The sequence below is a fragment of the Tamandua tetradactyla genome, chromosome 1 (assembly GCF_023851605.1).
Source record: "Tamandua tetradactyla isolate mTamTet1 chromosome 1, mTamTet1.pri, whole genome shotgun sequence".
Taxonomy (NCBI): domain Eukaryota; kingdom Metazoa; phylum Chordata; class Mammalia; order Pilosa; family Myrmecophagidae; genus Tamandua; species Tamandua tetradactyla.
In genome coordinates, this window is record NC_135327.1 from 108,692,199 (window position 1) to 108,714,285 (window position 22,087).

The window sequence follows — 22,087 nt, forward strand, 5'->3', positions numbered from 1 at the left end:
ATTTTCTATTCAAATTAAATCAATGAATGTAAGTATTCATTTCATTTTAAAAATAAAAATAAACATTATATCAAAAAGGGAAAGAATGCTTTGGGGAAATTGATTTTACAAGGTTTTGAATCATATTAGATTCTTGTAAAATTGCAAGTATTTTATTACAGCTACCAGATCATAAAATGTTTGTTGTCAAGTTATGTCTGCCTATAAGTCTGGCTATACAGAAAGACAGCCAAGTAATACATTTAATAAGCTGGAAATTAAACCAAGAAGAATGTTTTATGCCCTTAATTCAGGTATTATAACATAATTTTTCTTAGATATCCCAATGATCATATTTTCTGAAAGAAAAAAGTGACTGACTTACTCACTTCTGAGTTATTGAATTATGGCTTTGCAGTTCTTGCTTTGAGTGTTAAAATAGTAAAGTCTACTGGATTTGAAGATTATGGGAAAATATTGAACATTTTAAATATCTCAAAGCTATGGAATAAAAAAATACTATTTCCATTCTTTTTCTTGGAGTGGTAGATTAATTTTAGGTGTGAACATTTTTCTATTTTGACCTGACATAATACAATTCCAAGTACTACTGATGCATATGAATATTCCCAAATGATTTCACTCAAAATTCAAGGGCAGCAATTCTTTTGCATTAAGATGTTCTATTGTAGAAAGTCAACAATGAATGTAAGGAAGAATACAGATAAAAACAGGAATGGTTTCCAGGTCTGCATAAATCTCTTTATGTATAGTTCATTTGGGGAAAAAAGTGGGAGGCATAATACCACTAAAAATTTCATTCCAATTCAAAGCCCACACTAAATATTTACAAATTTAGTCTTTGTCTGCAGTAATTATCAATGAAAACCATTATGTTGGTACTCAATAAGCTTATTTCCACAAATAAAATAATAAAAAAATGAATCACCACCTTGTGTCCCTGTGTTTGAAAACATAGACCCTTTATCATAGTGCTGGAATTTATAATGATTGATGATATTTATTATAAGAACTAAACATTCTAAGAAATTAATTTTAAACAAAAATGAGATAGCAAAAGGATCAATCCCCTTCTTTAGACTTAAGGAATTTAGGAGACTAATTCCATATTTAATAGAAGAATTAGATATTTTTTTATTTGAGAATCCCTACATATAACTCTATTCCATGTATTTGGCCAGGTAATGCTTCCTTGCTTGGGCAGTTTTATTCATTTACTATATTAAATGGCAGCTGGAAATACAAAACTATGATGTGAGGCTTTTAAGTTTTCATTTCAGGTGAGAAATAATAATATAAAACAACCAGTACAACTCTGTAACTATACACTTCAGTTATGTACTTCTAAAATTTCAGAATGTATTTCTTTTCCAACCACTGCTATAAGCGTTGCAAACACTGCAAGGGATTAATGCTAAGGATGGTGAAAGATCAGCAAAGAAAAAATTCATAGGAAATTCTTAATTAAATTAATTGAGTTAATGCTTGTGGATGATTTATCCCTCTATCCCAAATTTTCTGTATTTTTACCATATTGAATTTGTAATAATAAAACATTTTGTGGGGGAAAATATATTAACACATGAACAGATGCTATCAGCAGAAACACTTTTTCCCTTGACTGTAATCATAAAATGAGAAGGATTAATTCTTGAGGGGCCAGTTACCTTGCATCTCCTGGCTTATGGTGTTGGTGACTGATTCCAACAGTTACAATCAAAGGAAAAAGAAAGAGATGGAATACAAAGCATAGACCATAGTGCACAATTAAAGATGAAGGTAGGTATGATGTCTGTCCTATTTAACATATTAAAGCAACAAGACATTTTTTATTGTTAAAACTTATTTATATATGTGTTTTAGCTATTAATATGTTTTATTTATTAGTAATAAGTATTTTGTAAAGATTATAAAGATAATAATGAAGCACCAGTGTTTTGCCTATTTTTGTTATGATGCTCTCATTAAAATTTCCTCGAAGAGCTATATTGAACTGAAGCCTACAAACAGAAATAGCAGCACTGCAAAGCAAAGTTAGCTGCAAAAATCTCTGTGCCATCATTCAGGTTCAAAAATCTAATAGGAGACAACCTTGTAGAATATTTTATTTCTCTCACGTAGTCAAACTTGTAATGGCAAAGTTCATCTAGATCTCTAATCACCTACAATTCGCGTTACCTATGTTGAGGCAGAATTAAGCTAAATCTGTTTTCTTCAATAGTTCTGCTTATTTCACTTATATTTTAAAAGTGTAGTTTGTTTATTTTTCCTCTATAAGAAAGTTGTGTCAGATGATATTTTATAATACAGAATAATCAATAATATATCTATGTATCCACTTGTATAAATTTCAGGTCTTGTTTTTATATTTAAGAATAAGTATTTCTATTTAAACTCTTTGCTTACTTATTATTAAATTAACAGAAAGGTACTTGGTAAGATTATACATTTAAAACTCTTTGCTTATGTATTATTAAATTAACAGAAAGGTACTTCGTAAGATTATACATTCCTATGTGACCGAATGGGTGAATTGTTAATTTTCCTTTATATTTGAGAATTCAAATATAATAAAAAGGTCATTATTCATGAAACCTTCATTTATAATATTGCATTTGCCACAGCAATATAATACTTCTGAGTTTATACATCAGTTATTCAAATTATTTGTTTTTTTGGAATATTTGTTTTCATAGGGTGATGAAAATGTTTTATGATATGTTTTTTGGCCTGTTACGTGTGCATATGGACAAGAATAATCAGGTAAAATCTGCACTGTGTCTATATATTTTTGTGAAGGGTTCGTATGGAAGAAAGGAAAAAAATCTTTCAAAAATGATCAGTTTTACATTTGCTATACAGACTTAAAAATTTATATTAGAGCTCTAAGTGATCTTTATTGCTGTGCTATTTCTTACATTTAATATTAACTAAAAGTGCAATGATTCTAAAACATTTGTAAACATTGGTAACAATTCTTACATCCTTAGAAATTTTACTTATGTAGCAAATATAAATTGGCTAGCTAATAACTCCTAGTGCTAAAAACTTTAAGGTATTGATCAAAGCTTTAAATTCAAAAGTCATTGTTCTTAAAAATTTCATAGATTTCCTTCAGTTTGAATGCTCCAAATATATTTAAAGGATTTGTTGTTTGTCTCTATAAGCTTTCCTTAAGATGTGTAGGCATGTTTTTTGAGACAGGGTATAGTGATTGAAATTATGAATGTGAGGTACTTATTTTTCATGGTTTTTATTTTTTACTGTTTTATTAGAAAAGTCAATGGCAGAAATAGGAAAAGAACAGGGAGGGTACAGAAATACAGCAACTTTATTTAAGGCACACTAAAATAATCCATTTATATAAAGTCTTGATATATACTATATAATAATATGTATTAATAATTTATATATATGTCTAAACTGTAGATAGATTGATAAAACTCTAAGTTGAATTTCTTGGTTGTGGTAAATTAGACTTAGAGCATCCACATTAAAGACCATAAAATGATGCTAAATGTTCCCATTACAAAATAAAATATGAAGCTTGAAGCAAATACAGCTGTGTGGAGAGTCCAGCAGGCTGAAGCTGGTCATTATGGTAGTCATAAAAGTCAAACTTGCCAAATCCCCTGCAGTTTTTATTTTCTTTTGTTTTCCTCTTCCCTTAGCTCATTATTCTCCACAGGCTTCAAGAGATTCTCATAATGGTACAAGGAAAAAGAAGCTGCCCGGTTATCTTACAAGACTGTGGGCAAGAAAATGAGGGCGATGAGTCACCTCTCCTCTCGGGCTCTGTAGAAACCTAGAAGAGGGTTCTAGGCTTAGGTTGGCAGATGTCAGGAGAATTTTAAAGACCTGGAAGTTTACTCTTTAAAAATATCAGCTTAAAGTTTTGCCAGAAATGACACAAATAAAACTTATTTTTGCAAAATGATGGTTACTTGCAAACACTGTGGTGAAAGTCCTTGTCAGCAGTGCGGCTCCTTTCCCGCTGCCTCGTCCGCACAGGGTCATTTTTGAACGATTGTTGTCAGCTGCCTGAAAACTGAGCAGACTAAACTCAGGTGCACTCTTATTATTCGAAAAGAGTTTTTTTATTTTTAAAAAAGGCAGAAACGTATAAAATGAATGAGGAATACAAAGTAAATCACAAATAATTGATTTTATTTTGATAGCTAAAACATGCAGTTAGAAAAATAGAATTATACCATAAAAAAAAGTAACTTTTTCTTGGGAACTAAGAAGTAATTTATTTTGGATATTGTAGGACATCAATAATTTAGCAAAAGGCTTTCACACTTTACGAACTATCTAAAGGGTGCATTATTACTGACTGGGTAGACTGAAATTGTGGCACATGCTAATATAATATTTTTCACAAGTTAGATAAGATCTCAGTATTTTGTTACTTTTAACAATGGAAACATCCCCCTGTGACAGGCTAGTTTTACATTGGAATTCTTTTTAATATAAATGGATCTGGATACATTAAACTTAGCCTCTAGATGTAAAGTATTGAGACAGATTGGCATGTCAAGAAAGCCCGAGTTTAGGCATCTCAATCAGGAAATCCCACATTTCCAGGATGACTTACTACCATTTTAGGCTCCACCCTAAAAGTTCAGGGAATTGAAGATACCTTTCCTTCCAAAAGGGTTCTTTCTTCCTGCATGTGGGGCTCAATCACATTTATTCTTGGATACTCAGATGTTCCCAGAAAATAAAAAGAAATGGCAAAACTTTTTTCTTTTTTTAAATTGTAAAGATTTAGCATATTTCTTAGCCTTCATCTCAGGTAAGGAAATAGGTGGCACACTGGAAAGGAAGAGGGTTTGATGCTGACTATTTGATGATGGGAAGCGTGCAAGGAAGCAACAGGAAATGATGGCTTACCCAATGTACGTCCACAATTGGAAAACATTAACTCCTCAAGGCCTGAGGGAGGGAAATGGAGGTAGCTTTTACCAGAATCTGTCAAAAGCAGTAAGACAGAAGAAGCCTTCCGGCAAAGTTGTGACTCAGGTGGAGGATTTTAGATGATGTCAAACTGGACCCAGTAACCTGTCTTCATGTCTTCCAGTCTCCTTCTGTTGCCTCCAATGGTCAGTCACCACCAGAAGCTAGAGCAAGCGGCTCAATGGGTAGAACCCGTAGAAGTCCATAGAAGGAGGCCCGGCCACAGAGAGAAATGTGGAAGGTAGCTCTGGAAGAACACAGTATCTTGGGTTAGACCATGGCCATGTCTCTCACTAGTTGTGTCCCTTTGGCTGGTAATTTAACTTCTGTGTCCCTAAGTTTCCTAAAAATTAGACTGAGTTCATATAAAGAAACAGTGCAATATCTGACCCAGGAAATGTTAGTTATTATTTTTATTATATATCATTGTAGGTCAAACTATATGGTGGGTATACCCCATTTGAAAACAATGTCTTATGAGAACTGTTTATTTGTACTTTACTGTAGTGTTGCATAAAAAATTCCTAAACATTTGAAATAATATGCACTCTTTCTAGAATCGAAACACGAGTGGCATTTTCTTGAAATATACATAAGTTCTAGACCAAACTATGCAAAAGGCTTCAGATAATTTGAGATTCTCATTCTGAAGCTTTTTGAAAAAAAATGTTTGGAATGTTTTCTTAATCTTCGTTCTCAGGTATCTGTGTCATTTTCTTATCAAAATCTGTCTTCTAGCGAGGTATGTATACAGAGGGGTATTTGAACAAGAGGGAAGAAACTGAAACTGAAGGAATTCAAACATAATGATGAAATTTCAGGTCTCAGCTTCAGCTGTTAACTAGCCATTTGGGGCATTTTCCTGCTAGGTTATAAACATTTATTGCAGAAAGAATTTATGTACTGTAGCTCTTTGTAATTTTTGGTGGTTCCATTTGGCAAACTTCCTGAATGGCAAATATGCAAATACCACTAAAAATTTATTGTAGCCTACATAAAATGCATATAAGCAGTTTTCTTTTGCTGATTATTTATTTTGACACTGAAAATAGTTTACTTATTTGTTTGCTTTTGTAGTTATTTATTTATGTATATTTAATGACATCTTGATAATTACTGCTTAGATTAGGGTAATAAGGAACAATACAGCTCCCCGGAGTGGCAAATGCTGGGCAATTGGCTAGGTAGGGTCTCTACATTTAGCTTTGTGACTTTCCTACACCCACTGCATGGTGTGTGGTATCCAGGTACGTACTTAGGAAACATTTTGTATTCTTATGTGTGATGGTCCTTGGCAGCTGGTCTCTGATTCATAGCAATTTAACCCCACAAGTGAGAAAAATTCAAAGGAATGGTGATTTTGTCTCTGCTAGGTCCTGGAAGAGCTGGCGGGAGCGGGCGGGTAGATAGAGGCATAAGAATAAGACTTTAACCGTTCAACAGTTCACAGCAGCGCCAGGAAGGCCCGACTGCACGGAACTGGCTTGTTGTTCTCAGATATTAGTGTTGGCTTAGATGTGTCAAAATTTTCTTAATGAGTTGTAGTCCATGCTGTTTAAACAGCTCATTAGAATGAGAATGATCAAGACACTAGAAGGGGGCAGAACCCATCATTCAGTTCAATGAATGTATTTCCTAGCTGAGGGAATGTGCCAGAGAAGTTAAGTAATGTCTGTCCATCCAGCCAAGTAGTGGCAGCTAAGCTTCCACATCCTGGCTTCAGCCTAGTGCCCTTAAAAGAAACATCTCCTTCATAAAATATTCTGAAACCTTAAGTTTTTAGTGCTTCTCGGGATAAAAATATTTCAGCATCATTTGAAATATCAGCCACTGCTTTTGAGGGAACAAAATGGACTTTGAAAAAAGTGTTTTACTTTGATATGAACTACCTATCCCTGAATCTCATTTTGTGCTCGCCTTAGCCATTTCTCATCCTTGTTTTATAAATATATACACTGATATACTTTTTTATATTCAGTTTTCTGATTTTATTATGATGTCATTTTTGTCATCAGTTAGCAATGGGCCTGAATATTTTGACATCTCATATAATATACCATAGCATTTTAAAGTTTAATATCTGGCATTGAGCTGATGGACTTGCTTTGATTAAGATATTTATTGAAACAGAATCACATTTTGGGTACTCATTCGTGAAATGAAGAATCTGGTGCCTGTTTTACAAATTTTAATTTAACACGAGTACATTTTCTTGGATTGATTTTTACCTATAGTGCCTTTGCCTTTTTGAATTATGTTAAAATAATAAAGGAAATAGCTTCAAGTAGACATCAAGCAACCTCCCCTGTCTCAACTCATTACCTTATCTCCATTCTTATATAAATATTGATCCTTTCAAAAAAATTTGAATACAGACATTGCTCAAATGTATTAATGATTGACCATTTTCCCTATGCTAACCAGACCTCGTGTCTGGTTTCTCCTTTTCTCCTGCCCATCAACCCTGTAATCTATAAACACCAGATCCATTCTGTTCTTTCTCCACATAATGAAATATCTATCCCATGGAACCCTCCAACGCTGACCTCTGATGCTTCCTCCAGATCTTCAATTCCTACTAGACCCTCAAAACACACAATGAAACATCAAAAAGCAGTTGCCTCTACCACTATATTTTTAACTTCTCTTCTTTTATCTAAACACAACACCATTCCAAGCGTAATAAAAATAATGCCTGTTAAACTTAATTTTCTTTCAAAATACCTCACATTAATGATTCAATGGGTAATTCTCATTTTCCACTGGACTTATATTCTGGCCTCATTCATGTTGCTTCTTCTTACAAAGCATGACTCAGACCATTCCCTTCCCCAAATATCTCTATTTTTGTCCTATTTCTACTTTTGTATCTCACCCTTAATTTGTTCCTATCTCCCTGGGACTCCCAAATAGCGGTCTTCTGAGCCTTGTTATCTCTTTCTTGTTCCCTAATGGATCCCTCTCCTGTTCTCAGAATTCTACATTCACCCACAGTTGTTCCGCACTTATGATATGAATATATAATTAAAGGTTTTGATGCATATGGTGCATGCCGTGGTTAAGGGCTGTCAGATTTTGACTGCTGTGTGAAGTTGAAGTTTTGGTTAATATGTTTTTAATATAAGAAATAAATATATTTAAAGCACTACTTTTCTGGCAAAGTGATCTTTTCATTTAGTCTTTAGAACACAATACTGTGTTTAAAATGCTTTTTGGTGCTGATACCTAAACATATATATTTCTAGCTACATCCAAGGTGTCCCCACAAGGTTTTCTGCACCACTTATTTAGTCAGGAGCCCCTAGACCTGCTCTGTCTTACTGACTGTCTAAATTCCTTTGGTAAGAATTTAGGACTACAGATTAATGGGCTTCTGTCTATAATCTTCAAACTAAATCTTTAAAGGTTTTTTCCAACCAGCTGGACCAGTTGTTGTTGATACCTGTGCTGTTTTTGTTTTAACCAATCTTTACTTACTTATACCTATCCTTTTCTTGTAAGCTTTTTATTTTGAGATAATTGTAGATTCCCAGGTGGTTTTAAGAAATAACACCTGTATATCCTTCACCCAGTCTCCTCCAATGGTAATATCTTGCATAGCTATAATTTAAGGAAAGGAAACTGACGTTAATACAATCCATCTTCCTTACACAGATTTCACTAGTTTTACAAACACCTGTGTGTGTGTTTAGTTCCATGCTGCCTAGCAATTTTTATTTTTTATTTTCTTTCCAATCCAAATGAATTATTTGCATTAGATTCAGCTGTTGACACCTTTTCAGATCTATTTATCCTACACTAGTACATACATTCCCTTTACTATATTGATAGCTCTATACTGCAAAATAATAACTTGCATTTTGCTTTGTAGTTTTCTTTGTGGTCCCTAGTCTCTAGCTTCTGATTTAAATTATGAGGGCCTCCAAAGGAAAGGAAGTGTCTTATTTTTCTTTTTATGTGGTGTCTAGCATAAGATTAAGTACACAGAGTGCTTAGGAAATCCTATAGTTGGATTTAAAATGTTTTATTAATGATGAATGAACCTTTAGTGTTAGGGGTTTTCTGAGGTTCTTGGTTCCAGATTTCCAGTGGTATGGCAAATTCAGAGTTGTGTCCAAAACACAGAAAATCTCAGTATCCAACTGAAGCCTAATTATCCGTGTTTGTGTCTCACTGATCTTTTCTCCTGTGATGAAATAATAGCTAGCTAGTTTATTTATTTATTCTTGACTATTCAGTATAACAATTAAGCAAGTCACTAAAAATAGCATCATTATAAATGAGTGGGCAAGATCTATTAATAGAGAAACACACCAACATATCCCCAATTAGTTTTACCCCCCTCACTGCAGTTCACCTATACACTGAAGCAGGAGCTTTGCTGGCACAGCTGGTATCTTTTTTCTGATACGTTAGAATGAAAAATGAGAAAGAGAGAGAGAAACAAAGGTGGACAAGATAAAAAGTAGGTAGGGCTTAGAGAGGACAAGTCAATGAAAGTAGTCAAGAAATGGTGGGAGGGAGGAGAAAGAAAGAAAGAAAGGAATAATACTATAAAGAGATTGGAGAAAGAGTTTGAGGATTTGGCTTAGGAGACATTCCAGGACCTCTGTAAGGTAGCAGAGCTTTGGGGAGCTTGTCCCCAAAGAGGGGACATGAGGAATGTTTCTGACTTATATATTGGTCCCCTCTAAAGTTCATCCAGAGGTGCAAGTAAGGGTTAGGTTTCTTTCTTTTTTTTTTTCCATTTCTTTTTAAAATTTATTTTTAAATCACTTTTTAAAAAAATTTTAACTTTTCATTTTGAAATACTTTCAAATTTACAAGACAGTTGCAGAAATAAAGCAAACCCATCCAAGGAATGCCAACACACTCCACCCCCCAGGTAGCCAGACACCAATTTAAAAATTTTGCCTCTTTTAAAGTATCTTTCCATCTATCTGTCCACCAATCTATCAGTTTCCTCTATCTGTCTACCTACCTACCAGTATATCAGTCCATTTTCTGAACAGTTGAGAGTGTATATGTCCAATTGATATTTATGGATGCTTCTAAAGTGAAATACAATTGATTGTATGGGATATATTCACTATCTTGGGATTCATCAGGACAAAAATAAATATGCATTTATTAAAGAATTTAATAAATTACCATAATTCAGCAAAAACACTTACATATTAAAAGGTAAGTTGTCTATGTTTTTCAAAAATTCGGTAACTGTTAAACCCAATATCTTGTTAATTAATATGTGGGAATACCACTTTCCATTATTTTTAGATGAGGCATGAGCTTCTAAAAACATTTGTGTGCATTTATGCTATGCATTGTTGAGCTTTTGAACATTACATATAGTCAAGTGGCCATAGCATTTAAAATTCCAAAGGCTAACAAAGGTAATAAAAATCACATAAAACTTGGTCATTGGACAATTGTTAAAAGAAAAAAAAAGGAGGGAATAGTAACCAGTCTGCCTTGAAGTATTAGATAGTGCCAAAAGACTTGGTGATTTGAAAAAGAAAAATAGGTAATTTTCAAATTTTAAAATAGGCAATTTAACTGAAGAAATAAAAATTCCTTTTCCTGAGGGCCTTGACACAATGATGCTGATTTAATCGACAAAGCCTATTTCTGTATCACACTGTTTTGAGTGTGACTGGTTAACCCTATTCAAACCAGGCTACATGATTAGAGACCGTGGTTCTGAGATACTGACAAAGACTACATATGAGGTGGCCTAGCTAAAACAAGGAAACAGCCATGTGAATTAGGGGTGGCTAAGCTCACGAAAATCAGCTCGCACGCTTCCAAGCTTAGTCACATAAAATGTCTGATGAAAGTAGAATCTGCAGTGAGCCTGCTGAGGCAAGTGGGTTGGCATTTATGTCTATGAAAGAGTTAAACTCTAACATGTTGCAATACATTTTGACAAATTTTATTTTAATTCTGTTATCCATGACTTCAATATCTATTACATTTCACAAACTCCTCTGGTAAATAAGGATTGATAATGGTCAGAGTCTCCATATTTATTGACTTTTTATTAGCATGATATTACAAGATGCTAATTCTCAACACTGACTTCACATCGGATTTGGGCACTTTTTTAAAATACTGCCTCCCCATAGATTGTGTTTAAGTTCGTCTAGATTGGAGCTGGGCATTTAAAAAAAATTATGAAGGAAAAATCACAGCATTAAAATAATGTAAAGAATAGTATAATGAGCCCCTGTCTACCCATTATGTTCAGTATTTTTCAACATATGATAAATCTTGTCTCTTTTACACACCTCCTCCTCCCTCACCTTGTCCCAATTATTTTGAAGCAAACTTCAGTTATCTTATTATTAAGATAACTGGACACTGGTATTTTTATAAAGCTCTCCATGTCATTCCAATGTGTAGACAGGATTGCGAACTGCCAGTTTAGAATAACCTTGTTTCTGGATAGAAATTTCTGAGAAGCAGGGACCCTGCATTTCTATATTTGTCCTTTTCTGCACAGTGGAGAGCCATGTCCCCCATGGTTGCTCAACAAACCATTACAGACTTACTAGAAATAGCCACTGGAATAGCTGCGATTATCACCACAGATGGCTATTGAAATTTTCATTTAAATTAAGTAAAATGTAAAATGGTGTTCCTTGGTATCAGCAGCCTCATGCCGAGTGCTCAGTAGCCACATGTGGCTAATACATTGGATATCCAGAGCTAGCACATTTCCATGCTCTAGAAAGTCCTGTAGGATGGGACTACTAGAGAAAAGGGCAAGCTTCCCTGCTCTTCAGCTACTGCAAGACGCATCAGAACATATACCTCCTAAAGTAGAGAAAGAGATTATGTGGATTAAAATACCACAGGAAGCCAAATACAATCAAAAGTTGAGGCATATCTCAAAGTAAAGTGTAAGGAGCATTATCTTACTAAAGAAATTTAGTAGAAGTTGGGAGAAAATGTTTGCTTTGCTCAAGCAAATATTTTTTAAAATAAAACACATTCATGGTTTTCAAGAGGCCAAAGTGCTTCTTAAATGAAAAAAAAATGATTAATTAAGCATGATGTATGAATTTAGGATTGGGAGTTATCGGAGTAACATCAAAATTAACTATTCAATAGGCAAAGTGTAGATATACATCAAAATGAAGTAAAACACAACACAGCCATAGGCAAGAGTGTAAAAAAGAAAAGCGAATTTTGGAAGAGTGAAGGCAAGCAATAAAAGCATATTCAAAAATGTAAGGTCAACTAGGGAGATTCTTCTAGGCCTCTTGAGGAATAGGGAGGAGAACATTTTTCTGGGAAAGGGTGGGGAATGAGCCAGGAACAGGGCTAGATTTTCCAAGGGGAAAGTATGAAAATTTAATAGAATCAGAAAATGGCAATTAAAGACTTAGAATTATCAACTTTTAAAGCCTCTTAGAAGACTAGAACTTTCAGAATATCTGGTCTGAATGTCAGGAAGTCAGGTAGCTGGCAAACAGAACCGCATGGTAGAAGGGATTTTTAACTTTCGGGGAGCAAAATGGGCATAAAGCATCATTTTGGCATTAGAAAAGAACAAATGCAAGGAAGATCAAAGTATGGAGCCTCTCATGCCTATACTATGAAAAATCTGGGCCTGTTTGACTGTGGCCACACATGACACAATTAAGTGACCATAGATGCAGAGCTTTGAGTATGTGGGAGGCAAGAGGCTTTCCATCAGTGCATTTGTTAAGAGATTAATTGGGAATTAATTGATGATTGGACTACTAGCTATTCGTGGTAGAAAAGGCAATATTCATACATGTTAGGCAGAGATCACTGGACACATTAATGTTAGAATTTATAAGTTTCGAGTTTGCACTCAAGTATGAACAAGTAGACAAATGTCAAATGCATTCATTCAGGCTATCTTAGGAACGCTGAAAACACACATGCATGTGATAGCTCTGGGCCAAACACACCAAAGTGTCCAGGCAATTCTCATTGTTTGTAAGGGTTTGGAACAGAATCAGGCCAGACCAACTATAATTAGTAATAAAATTTTAGCGGCTATGTAGATGAAGGTTAGGAAAAAGAGTTTAGTCATTTCCAGTGAGCAAGATTGCTGAGTATGCTTTTGTATTGAAACTTTGCTTGTGTGAGCCTGCTGGCCACTGAGGTAGAAAGGGTGGCTGTGCTCATCTATGATATTAATGTTAATTGTTTTTTACTTTAGATGAATACATCTGATTTTTCCCAATTAAAAAAGTGCTATTGTTTTTTCCATGAACACAGTAAGTAGTGAGGTTATTTTTTTAATTTGCATTAGTTCACATAAATAGACAGCATGTAGAGGCACTAAAGTAAAATGCAAATTCCTATACTGTGAAATTAGGTGATATCCTAATGGAATGGTTTTACCTTGAAAGCTCAGAACGTGAGAAGTCAAGCGAAACCAATAGGACATTCAAATATGTTATTCAAAGGAGATGAAATAAGTGGATCCCTGGTTTAACTGCACGCTGAAGAGGTGTTGAATCAGGGCGGGGCCATGTAACACAAGCTCACAGGCAGAAATATTATAAAAGGATTTCCTCAGGAGGCAGTGGTGTTATTCTCGGGTCAGATGGGAATATTTTCTCACGTTTTCTCTATACTTGCAACTAAAAAGAAAAGCTTTCTTATTTTGCGCTTTCACATGGGATTACACTTCATTTTGAATTGCCTAACTATTAACTGTAGGAAGCAGCATTCATATTTGAGATCAAGCTGGACTATAAGCAAGTAGCTCAGAAAAGAACTATTTAGATTAATGGTAATTAGTGTTAAATTGTAGATTAGAATCCCCTCTCCCCTGCCTGAGATGCACACCAAGGTGAGAGGTAGATGTTTATGTAGCCTCAGAACTTCCAAATTTAGACATAATTCACTAAATAATTAATTACTCTGTGCCAGGGACTTGGTTGTATGCTATGGGTACACGAAGGGAAATAGAACACCTAGAGTCCTGGAAGGTCCACGGTATAGGACTGAAGACAAGGATGGAAACAAGAGGCTGCAACAATATGATAGAAGATATAGTGCAATGAGGCTGATGAAAATATCCAGAGAATTCCAGGAGGGTGTCACAAAATCAGCGACGTCTGCCTCTATTCTTCTCACCTCTCACTTTCTGCTTCTGAAATAATGAATGCACGACAATCTCTTAGACTGTGGATGGTATCAAATTATTCTTGGAGAAAAATATAAGGAAGCCTGTAAAACAATGAGGTTATTAAATGCAGGGTAGGTTTTGGATTCCATGAATCATGCAAAACTCCATTCCTAGAACAATCTTATTCATGTCCTCAATTTGTACCATTTAACCATTCCTTTCTTTCATGCACCAAGGTTTGTAGGGCAGTAATTGATCCTAAATAACCCAATTTTGTAAATTGAAAGTATTTTTCCTAGGACTTGATTTGCTAAAATCACAATGAAAAGGAAGAAAGCTTGCTAGTTGTTTAAATATATATGCTGTATTATTTTGGCATGAAACAGATGTCACCTTGACCAGGCAAGGAACGATTAGGCCCATGGAAGACACTGTGGAGGACAGTGATAAGCATGACTGTGATGTGATTAGCTCTCTTATACTTGAAGGGCTGACTTTCAAACTACTTGTGAAGCATGTGTACTGTCTTTTAGAACTTCCTACGTTGCTTTTCTTTGGTCTTCCTAGCATTTCCTACTTTCTCTCTATCTTTATTATGAGAGCTGTTAAGACTCTCTTCCAGGCTATTTTGTAATGTTAGAATTGTAGAGGATTGTACAAATCATGAGAACCACTACCCTCACCCTCAATCTTAAAGAATATAATCTTAAAGATAATTTTCAGGCTCAGAGTGGTACCTTTGAGACTGCATATGCAGAGCTGAGATTAACTTCCTACTCAGGAACCTTCTATTATTTCTATAACTTGCAGTTTGAAATTTTTATCCTATTTATCTATTGAGAGGTCAAATAAATTGAAATTTTCCTTTGATGGTAGCACATAAATCTACTTTCCCCTGATAATATTACTATTTAATTACTGTTGCCCATTTGATTGGATTTTTTTTCTTTTCTAATTGAATCTGAAAGGAATAGAATTTCCAAAGATGAGACCTCAGTGTCTGCCTTTCCTGTCTTCTACCTTCTGGTAAAATTGATCATTTATTGAAAAGGAATAACTTGGAACATTCTAGAGTTTCTGTCTATTTAAATTTACTCTGAAAATTTAAATGAACATAAAATAATATTTCGTCAGTGATTAATATGGCAATTAAATATATAATGCTGTTATATTTAGATGCATTTCATGATTAAGAGTTTGAGGGGTTTAATTGTGTGGCAAGTACTCTGTCTAAATGCCAGGCTCTTTCTTGAATCCTTACTCTTCATCACTTTTTGTTTTTAATATCCCTTCGATTATTTTCCAAGAGATATTCAGTGTTCCAATTCCTGGGAAGTTACTAATGCATCATGTCAGCTTTTACTCTTAATTTAGGATAATATAAGTTTTCTTTGCTCATTTTTCACCTAAGAATTATGGAAATGTATGTGGAGGAAATCATATAAACTCATAAATTTAACTATCTTGAAGCACATGCATTCGATTTGCCAAAATGTCTGACATTGTCTTGAGAATTTAAAGTGTGGTTAGAAGGATGTCTGAACTGTAAGAAAAGGTTTGTGTATGTGTGTGTGTGCATGATGTCCACTTAACTAATAAATCTGTCATCACTGACTGGTCTTCATTTCCTCTGAAATAAACAAATCACTGTTAAGTCCTGTGAAGCAGGAGACTGCCAGGAACACAAAAGTCACTTTTGCTTCATCCTCTGAGATAAAGTATTTAATAAGTGGAAAGGAGGTGGAACTGAAGGAGCCTTTAGGTCTTCACACCTGCTAGAAATTCCAACAGAGTTCCATAGAGTGAGAAGTCAAACAACTTCAAACCTTGACATTAAGCAAAAGTGCGGGGACCAAGCCAAAATGAAATCTGTACGGCCCTTGGAAACTTCTTACGTAGAAAGCCTGACATGTGAAAACACAAGAAATTTGAAGAGGTCTGTGGCCACCAACCAAATTAACCTTATAGTTGTTTTAACTTTGTTTGATATTCTACCTTTAATCAAATGGCAATTGGTGCTTACATAAGAACTTTTATTTGAAAGATGGCATCATAGTTAAGGAATAAATATCAAGCCTTGATTGCTGAGAACCTTTTTCGTTTGTTGCTTTGTTTCAGAAAATCAGAGTTGTGCCTCAGTTTTATTGCTCTCAAGTGAAAATAAAAGTAACTGCAGATGCATTCCATCTTCTTTTGGGGGCATCCTCATCCTCTTTAATCAGCCACTCACTAGGGAAATTCAGTCAGATAAGAGGCAGAACAAAAAGAGGAGCCAAATGCCTAAAAGCTTAGAGTAATCAAGAAGCAAATGAGACACAAAATAAATAGACAGTAAGAGGCAAACTGAAAGTGTATCATAAAGTAAATTTAAGTGATGGTGCTTTGCTATTTTCCTTAAATTTTATGTTCATTCCTGGGTTTTGATTAAGGAATTTATTTGCTTCAATAACACATCAGATATTGCTTAACCTGTCTTCTTTATAGCAGTTATTAGCACACATATCAAAAACCCTCTAGTTTATGTTTGCTTTAATAATCATAATACTAAAAAGAAGCTTCTTGACTTGAATTACAAGCTTTTTTTTAACTGAAAATTTTCTCCATATCAATGATAAACTTCTTAATAAATAAATGTTTTTTTTCAGACAAATGATGTTGAAAAGACCAGGAGTTCAATTAGGGAGATCAAGAGAGCAAATTGTCTTGCCTCTTTCAGTAGTTCAGTGACTGGAATGATGTAGTTACTGGAACATATTTTCTTCTGCTTCTCACTGCCTGCCTTGTACTAGTTCATACAATTATTCATAATAGTCCTGGCTACTAAAATCTTGCATATTCATGTTTTTTCTTTTAAAAATAACTTCATTTCTATGCCATTCATGTATTTTAAAGATTATTGTAGAATTATTTTTTTCCTGACATTAACAAATTCGGCCAAAGATGAGAGTCCTTTTTTTTTTTTTTTTTTTTGTAAATTGACTCTTCCTACTCATCAACTTCCGTCCATGATTTTATAATCACACTGGTTTTCAGAGGTCTGATATTTTTAAACAAAATATAGTTTGTGACTATGAAAGGGTGTCATACCTGTTTGGTCAGTGTGGCCTTGGTCCCTGTGTACTTAAACGAGACAGCTGATTTCCCATCGACAGTTACAGCTTTGTTTATAAATAGATGTGGGAATAACCACTATGATAGTACATTTAAAGCTTGAGCTATCTAAATCTCTGAATTACTTCTTGAAAAAGTATAGCAACTTTTTAGCTCTGGGGGTCCTGTCCCACCTTAGACTTTGGCCTCCAGAATAAGAGAGATCTATTGTAGGTTAGGCCATTGCTTCTGACTGTAGGAAATAGTGATTGCTCTAGTGGAACCATGCTTTTAAATGTTCAAATGTATCGCCTTCAATCACAAGGCTTCTTGAGTGGTTTTGTTCCTTATAAATCCCAGGATAAAATACAAATGTATTTCTAGAAGTAGTCCCCGTCACTGCACTGTGTGGATATTAAGGAGAACATGGAAAATGTTGAAGGAATGGGGGCTTGCGCCATTGTTCTAAGCCAAAAATACTGAAACCTGGCTTATAACACTATGGAAATGGAAAGTCAGCTTTTTCCTATAGGAGATTAATGTATTACCCAATCTTGAAAAATGACAATAGTCTGGCAACTGCAAAATATGTTTAATTTCCCCAGCCCTTCTGTCTTTATTTCTTTATTTTTAATCTGTTGTCACTTGAAAAATCCTGTTCTGCTAACATTCTAAAATCTCAGTAGAGTATTTGTTCAGCTGATGTTTTTTTTAATGCTAGACAAGCACACTGGTGTATATTCTTTTAACTGATTATTAATAGATGTGATTCAAGATTCTTTTACGTATCTACTTAAATTGCTTTTAGTATAAGTAAATGGAGAACTGAAAACCACAAAATTTCATATACTTCCCTACAGAACAGCATTGTGTATCACATTAACATGGGCACACTTCTTTGTAGAACACAAAGTTGTTGAATGTAGTCTTTATCTGGTTTTACACATTTTTTCTTTTAAAAGGCACATAGGAGTAGTGGGGCTGATTTTTGTTCTAGTCCTCTTTTAGCATCACAAGAGGCAATAGAATGGAGTGGTTTTATCCTTTTTAATTCCAGGATATAAGAATGGTTTTGCCGGCAGGTTAGCGATTACAGCTGGCAGCAGACGCAGAATGCAGTCTTTCTCTCCGTGCCCCTCCGAGGCGCCTGCGGCAGAGATACGGACGTGTTCTGCACTGAAAACTATCTGAAGGTCAATTATCCTCCATTTGTATTTGAAGTGTTTCTCTGTGCCTCCACTGACGATGCGAGCAGCAAAGCCAAAATTGGGAATGACGCTATTATCTTCACCTTGTATAAAAAAGAAGCGGGCGTTTGGGAGGCCCTTTCTGTGTCAGGTGATTATTCTGAGGAAGAGCACGTAAGGCTTCACTCTACTGCCAAGGAGTGTGCTACACCAAAAAGTTGACAAACAGATGATGCAAAGAATAAGGGAAAAATCTATTTTACAAGCACAAGAGACAGCGAAAGAAGCTGCGGAAGCAAAAACTGCAGCAAGGCGGGAAATATGCGCTGAATGTCATGATGAAGATTGAAGAACAAGAGAGGAAAAAAAATACAAGATATGAAAGAAAATGAACGGATAAAAGCAACTAAAGAATTGGAAGCCTGGAAAGAACATCAAAGAAAAGTTGAAGAACAAAAAGAAATTCAGAGAGAAGTGAAATTAAGTCAAGAAAAAAAGCAAATTGAAGAAGAAAGAAAAAAATTACAGCATAAAAAAAGTCAATAGAAACTTGGCTTCTGGAAATCTTGCCACAAAAGGGAGAAATTCAGAAAATATATTTTTTGATAAGTTTAATGAAGACAATGCTCCTGCTCCTTGCTCTGTTGGCAGTATTAAAATCAACTTTACTCCTCGAGTATTCCCAACTGCTCTCCGGGAATCACAAGTAGCAGAAGAAGAGGAGTGGCTACATAAACAAGCAGAGGCACGAAGAACAATGAATACTGATATTCCTGAACTTTGTGATTTAAAAGAAGAAGAAAAGAACCCAGAATGGTTGAAGGACAAAGGAAACAAATTGTTTGCAACAGAAAACTATTTGGCAGCTGTTAATGCATACAACTTAGCCATAAGACTAAATAGTAAGATTCCTTTGTTGTACTTGAATCGGGCTGCTTGCCATCTAAAAATAAAAAACTTACACAAAGCCATCGAAGATTCTTCTAAGGCGTTGGAATTATTGACACCACCTGTTGCAGGCAATGCTAATGCAAGAATGAAGGCACATGTACGACGTGGAACGGCATTCTGTCAACTAGAATTGTATGTAGAAGGCCTACAGGATTATGAAGCTGCACTTAAGATTGACCCATCCAACAAAATTGTACAAAATGATGCTGAGAAGATTCGGAATATAATTCAAGGAACAGAACTAAAATCTCAATGATTACTAGAGACAACTTGGTATTGTTTTAAGTTTTACAAAAATAACTGGAGACATTTGGAATCTCTATACATACTATGGCTGATTGGGCAGTATCACTTCCTGTTCAGTACTCTAGTTCTGTAAAGAGCAAAATATCACAAATCTGTAGAAAACGTAATATTTGACTTGAAAGGTTTCTGAATTTGAAAAAACAAAATAAGAACAATCTATTTTAATTCTTTGTTTCTTTATTTTAATACATAGTTTAATTATACTTTTTTTCTTACTGAATTAGAGTTTACTCTTGTAACCAACACAGTATTTGTTGGTGTGATAGGTACTAGAACTTACTGATTAATTTTTAACAAAATAGAATTTTTAAATAAAAGATCATGTTTATACAAAAAAAAAAGAATGGTTTTGCCTAAAAATAAGATGAAATAGTTAAATTTGCAAAGTTTTGCCTGGCTATAAAACTGTTTTCATTTATTTTACCTTATTTAACTAGATTCCTTTGCAGAATGCTATCTTGTACTATGTGATTAAATATAACTATGTTGATAGTCACACCTACACATTGCTACCCCAGCCAATCATTATCTGTTATTGGAAAGTTTGTCAATTAGCTCAGGTAGATAGAGTGATGCAAATAATACCAAAACCACAAGCTTAATGTGTGCTGGTTTGAAAGGAAGTATGCCCCCTAAAAAAGCCATGTTTTAATCAAAATCCCATTTCATAAAGGTAGAATAATCCCTATTCAATGCTGTATGTTTGAAACTGTAATCAGAGCATCTCCCTGGATGATGTGATTTAGTCAAGAGTGGTTGTTAAACTGGATTAGGTGACGACATGTCTCCACCCATTAGGGTGGTCTTGAGAAGTTTCTGGAGTCCTATAAAAGAGGAAATGTTTGGAGAATGGGAGATTCAGAGAGAGCAGAACAACATAGCCACAAAAAGCAGAGTCCACCAGCCAGTGACCTTTGGAGATGAAGAAGGAAAATGCCTCCCAGGGAGCTTCATGAAACAGGAAGCCAGCAGATGACACCATATTCACCATGTGCCCTTCCAGATGAGAGAGAAACCTTGTCCGTGTTCACCGTGTGCTTTTTCAGATGAGAGAGAAACGGTGATTGTGTTCGCCATGTGCCTTCTCACTAGAGAGAGACCCTGAACTTCATTGGCCTTCTTGAACGAAGGTTTATTTCCCTGGATGCCTTTGATTGGACATTTCTATAGACTTGTAATAGGAACATTTTCTTGGCCTTAGAAATGTAAACTAGCAACTTACTAAATTCCCCTTTTTAAAAACCATTCTGTTTCTGATATTTTGCATTCCGGCAGCTAGCAAACTAGAACATAGTGTTTTTGACGTTGGCTTCTTATGGAGAATAGCTTTTTTTCAGAACTATAGAGTGCTTCCCTAAATAGCCAGTCATATAAAAAATGCATTCTGTGTTACACAGGGAGCTATGTGAGTTTGCATAGCCAAAAATGGGAAACCCGTTGAATAATGCTGCTTTGATCTAGGATAAGTAGTTCTGTCTTTATATATATTACATATCAATTATGTATACAAATAAATGGAACATGGTGAAAATATGAGAAATACTCTACAATTGAATCAACGCCATGGTTGGTCATAATGTTAGGCTAGTTGATCCAACTACCCATTTTGCAGTGATTAGATCATTTACCAAGTGCATGTTAAGTAGATATCCCATTGGCAAAGTGCTATATACTACTAACAGTATGGGTTTACTTAAAAAAAAGTGAAAAATATTCCGAAAGCTCAGGTCCTACATTTTATGCAGGTGCCTATTTGCCCAAGGCAAGTAAGTGAATGAGCTAATATATTAATTAATTAATGGGTGAATTGAGATGCTTTGAATCTCTCTCTCTCTCTCTCTCTCTCTCTCTCTCTCTCAAAGTAGCAAACCATGCTTATTTACTTATCTCTCAGAAAAACAGAGATGAGGCAGACATATCTTTATGCAAAGTTTCTCAGCTATTGATCATGGCAAGTTTGAGAAGGAAATAGCCACTGACCAATAGAAAATACTTGTGTATTTCGTTATCAAAATCTTTACATCCTGAATAACTGTTTATTTCCCCTTCTCTCCCAATTTCTTAATTTAGAAACCCAATTTTTCACCTATAGCATTACAATTACCAAGGGCTTGGTAATTTACCCCAATATTCCCGCTATACTTACTTTTTAAATAAAAGTGTAAACAAGGATATAAACATCCCTAATGAGCACTTGTGGTGTGCCAAGCACAATGCTGAAACCTTAAGGAGGAGAGACCAGTGGTTCTCAGATGGGGCTTGCTTCCCCCACCAGGGGACATTTGTTAATATTTGGAGACAAATGGTTTCTCAGCAAGGGGGTAGTTAGGGCCAAGGATGTTGCTAAATGTCTCACAATACACAGTACGTCCCCCCCACCCCCCACAATGGGGATTGATATAATTCAAAATGCCAGTAGTTTCCAGATTGAGAAACCCTGGGGCTGGGTAGGAAGAGGCGGGAGAATCAGCGTCAGGTT

At 35.0% G+C, this 22,087-nt stretch overlaps 2 protein-coding genes across 2 annotated transcripts in view; both read left to right on the forward strand.

Moving 5' to 3' along the window:
* The window catches only part of MEOX2 (mesenchyme homeobox 2), a 74,882-nt gene that overhangs the window by 4,247 nt on the left and 48,548 nt on the right, over nucleotides 1–22,087 (forward strand). The gene's annotated exons all lie outside the window — the stretch shown is intronic.
* Nucleotides 14,738–21,433, forward strand: LOC143678954 (dynein axonemal assembly factor 4-like). Its single transcript, XM_077155769.1, is given in 6 exon segments — nucleotides 14,738–14,807; nucleotides 18,230–18,502; nucleotides 18,570–18,666; nucleotides 18,668–18,713; nucleotides 18,715–18,882; nucleotides 18,884–21,433. Coding segments are annotated over 6 exon segments (1,329 nt in total). The 3' UTR covers nucleotides 19,559–21,433.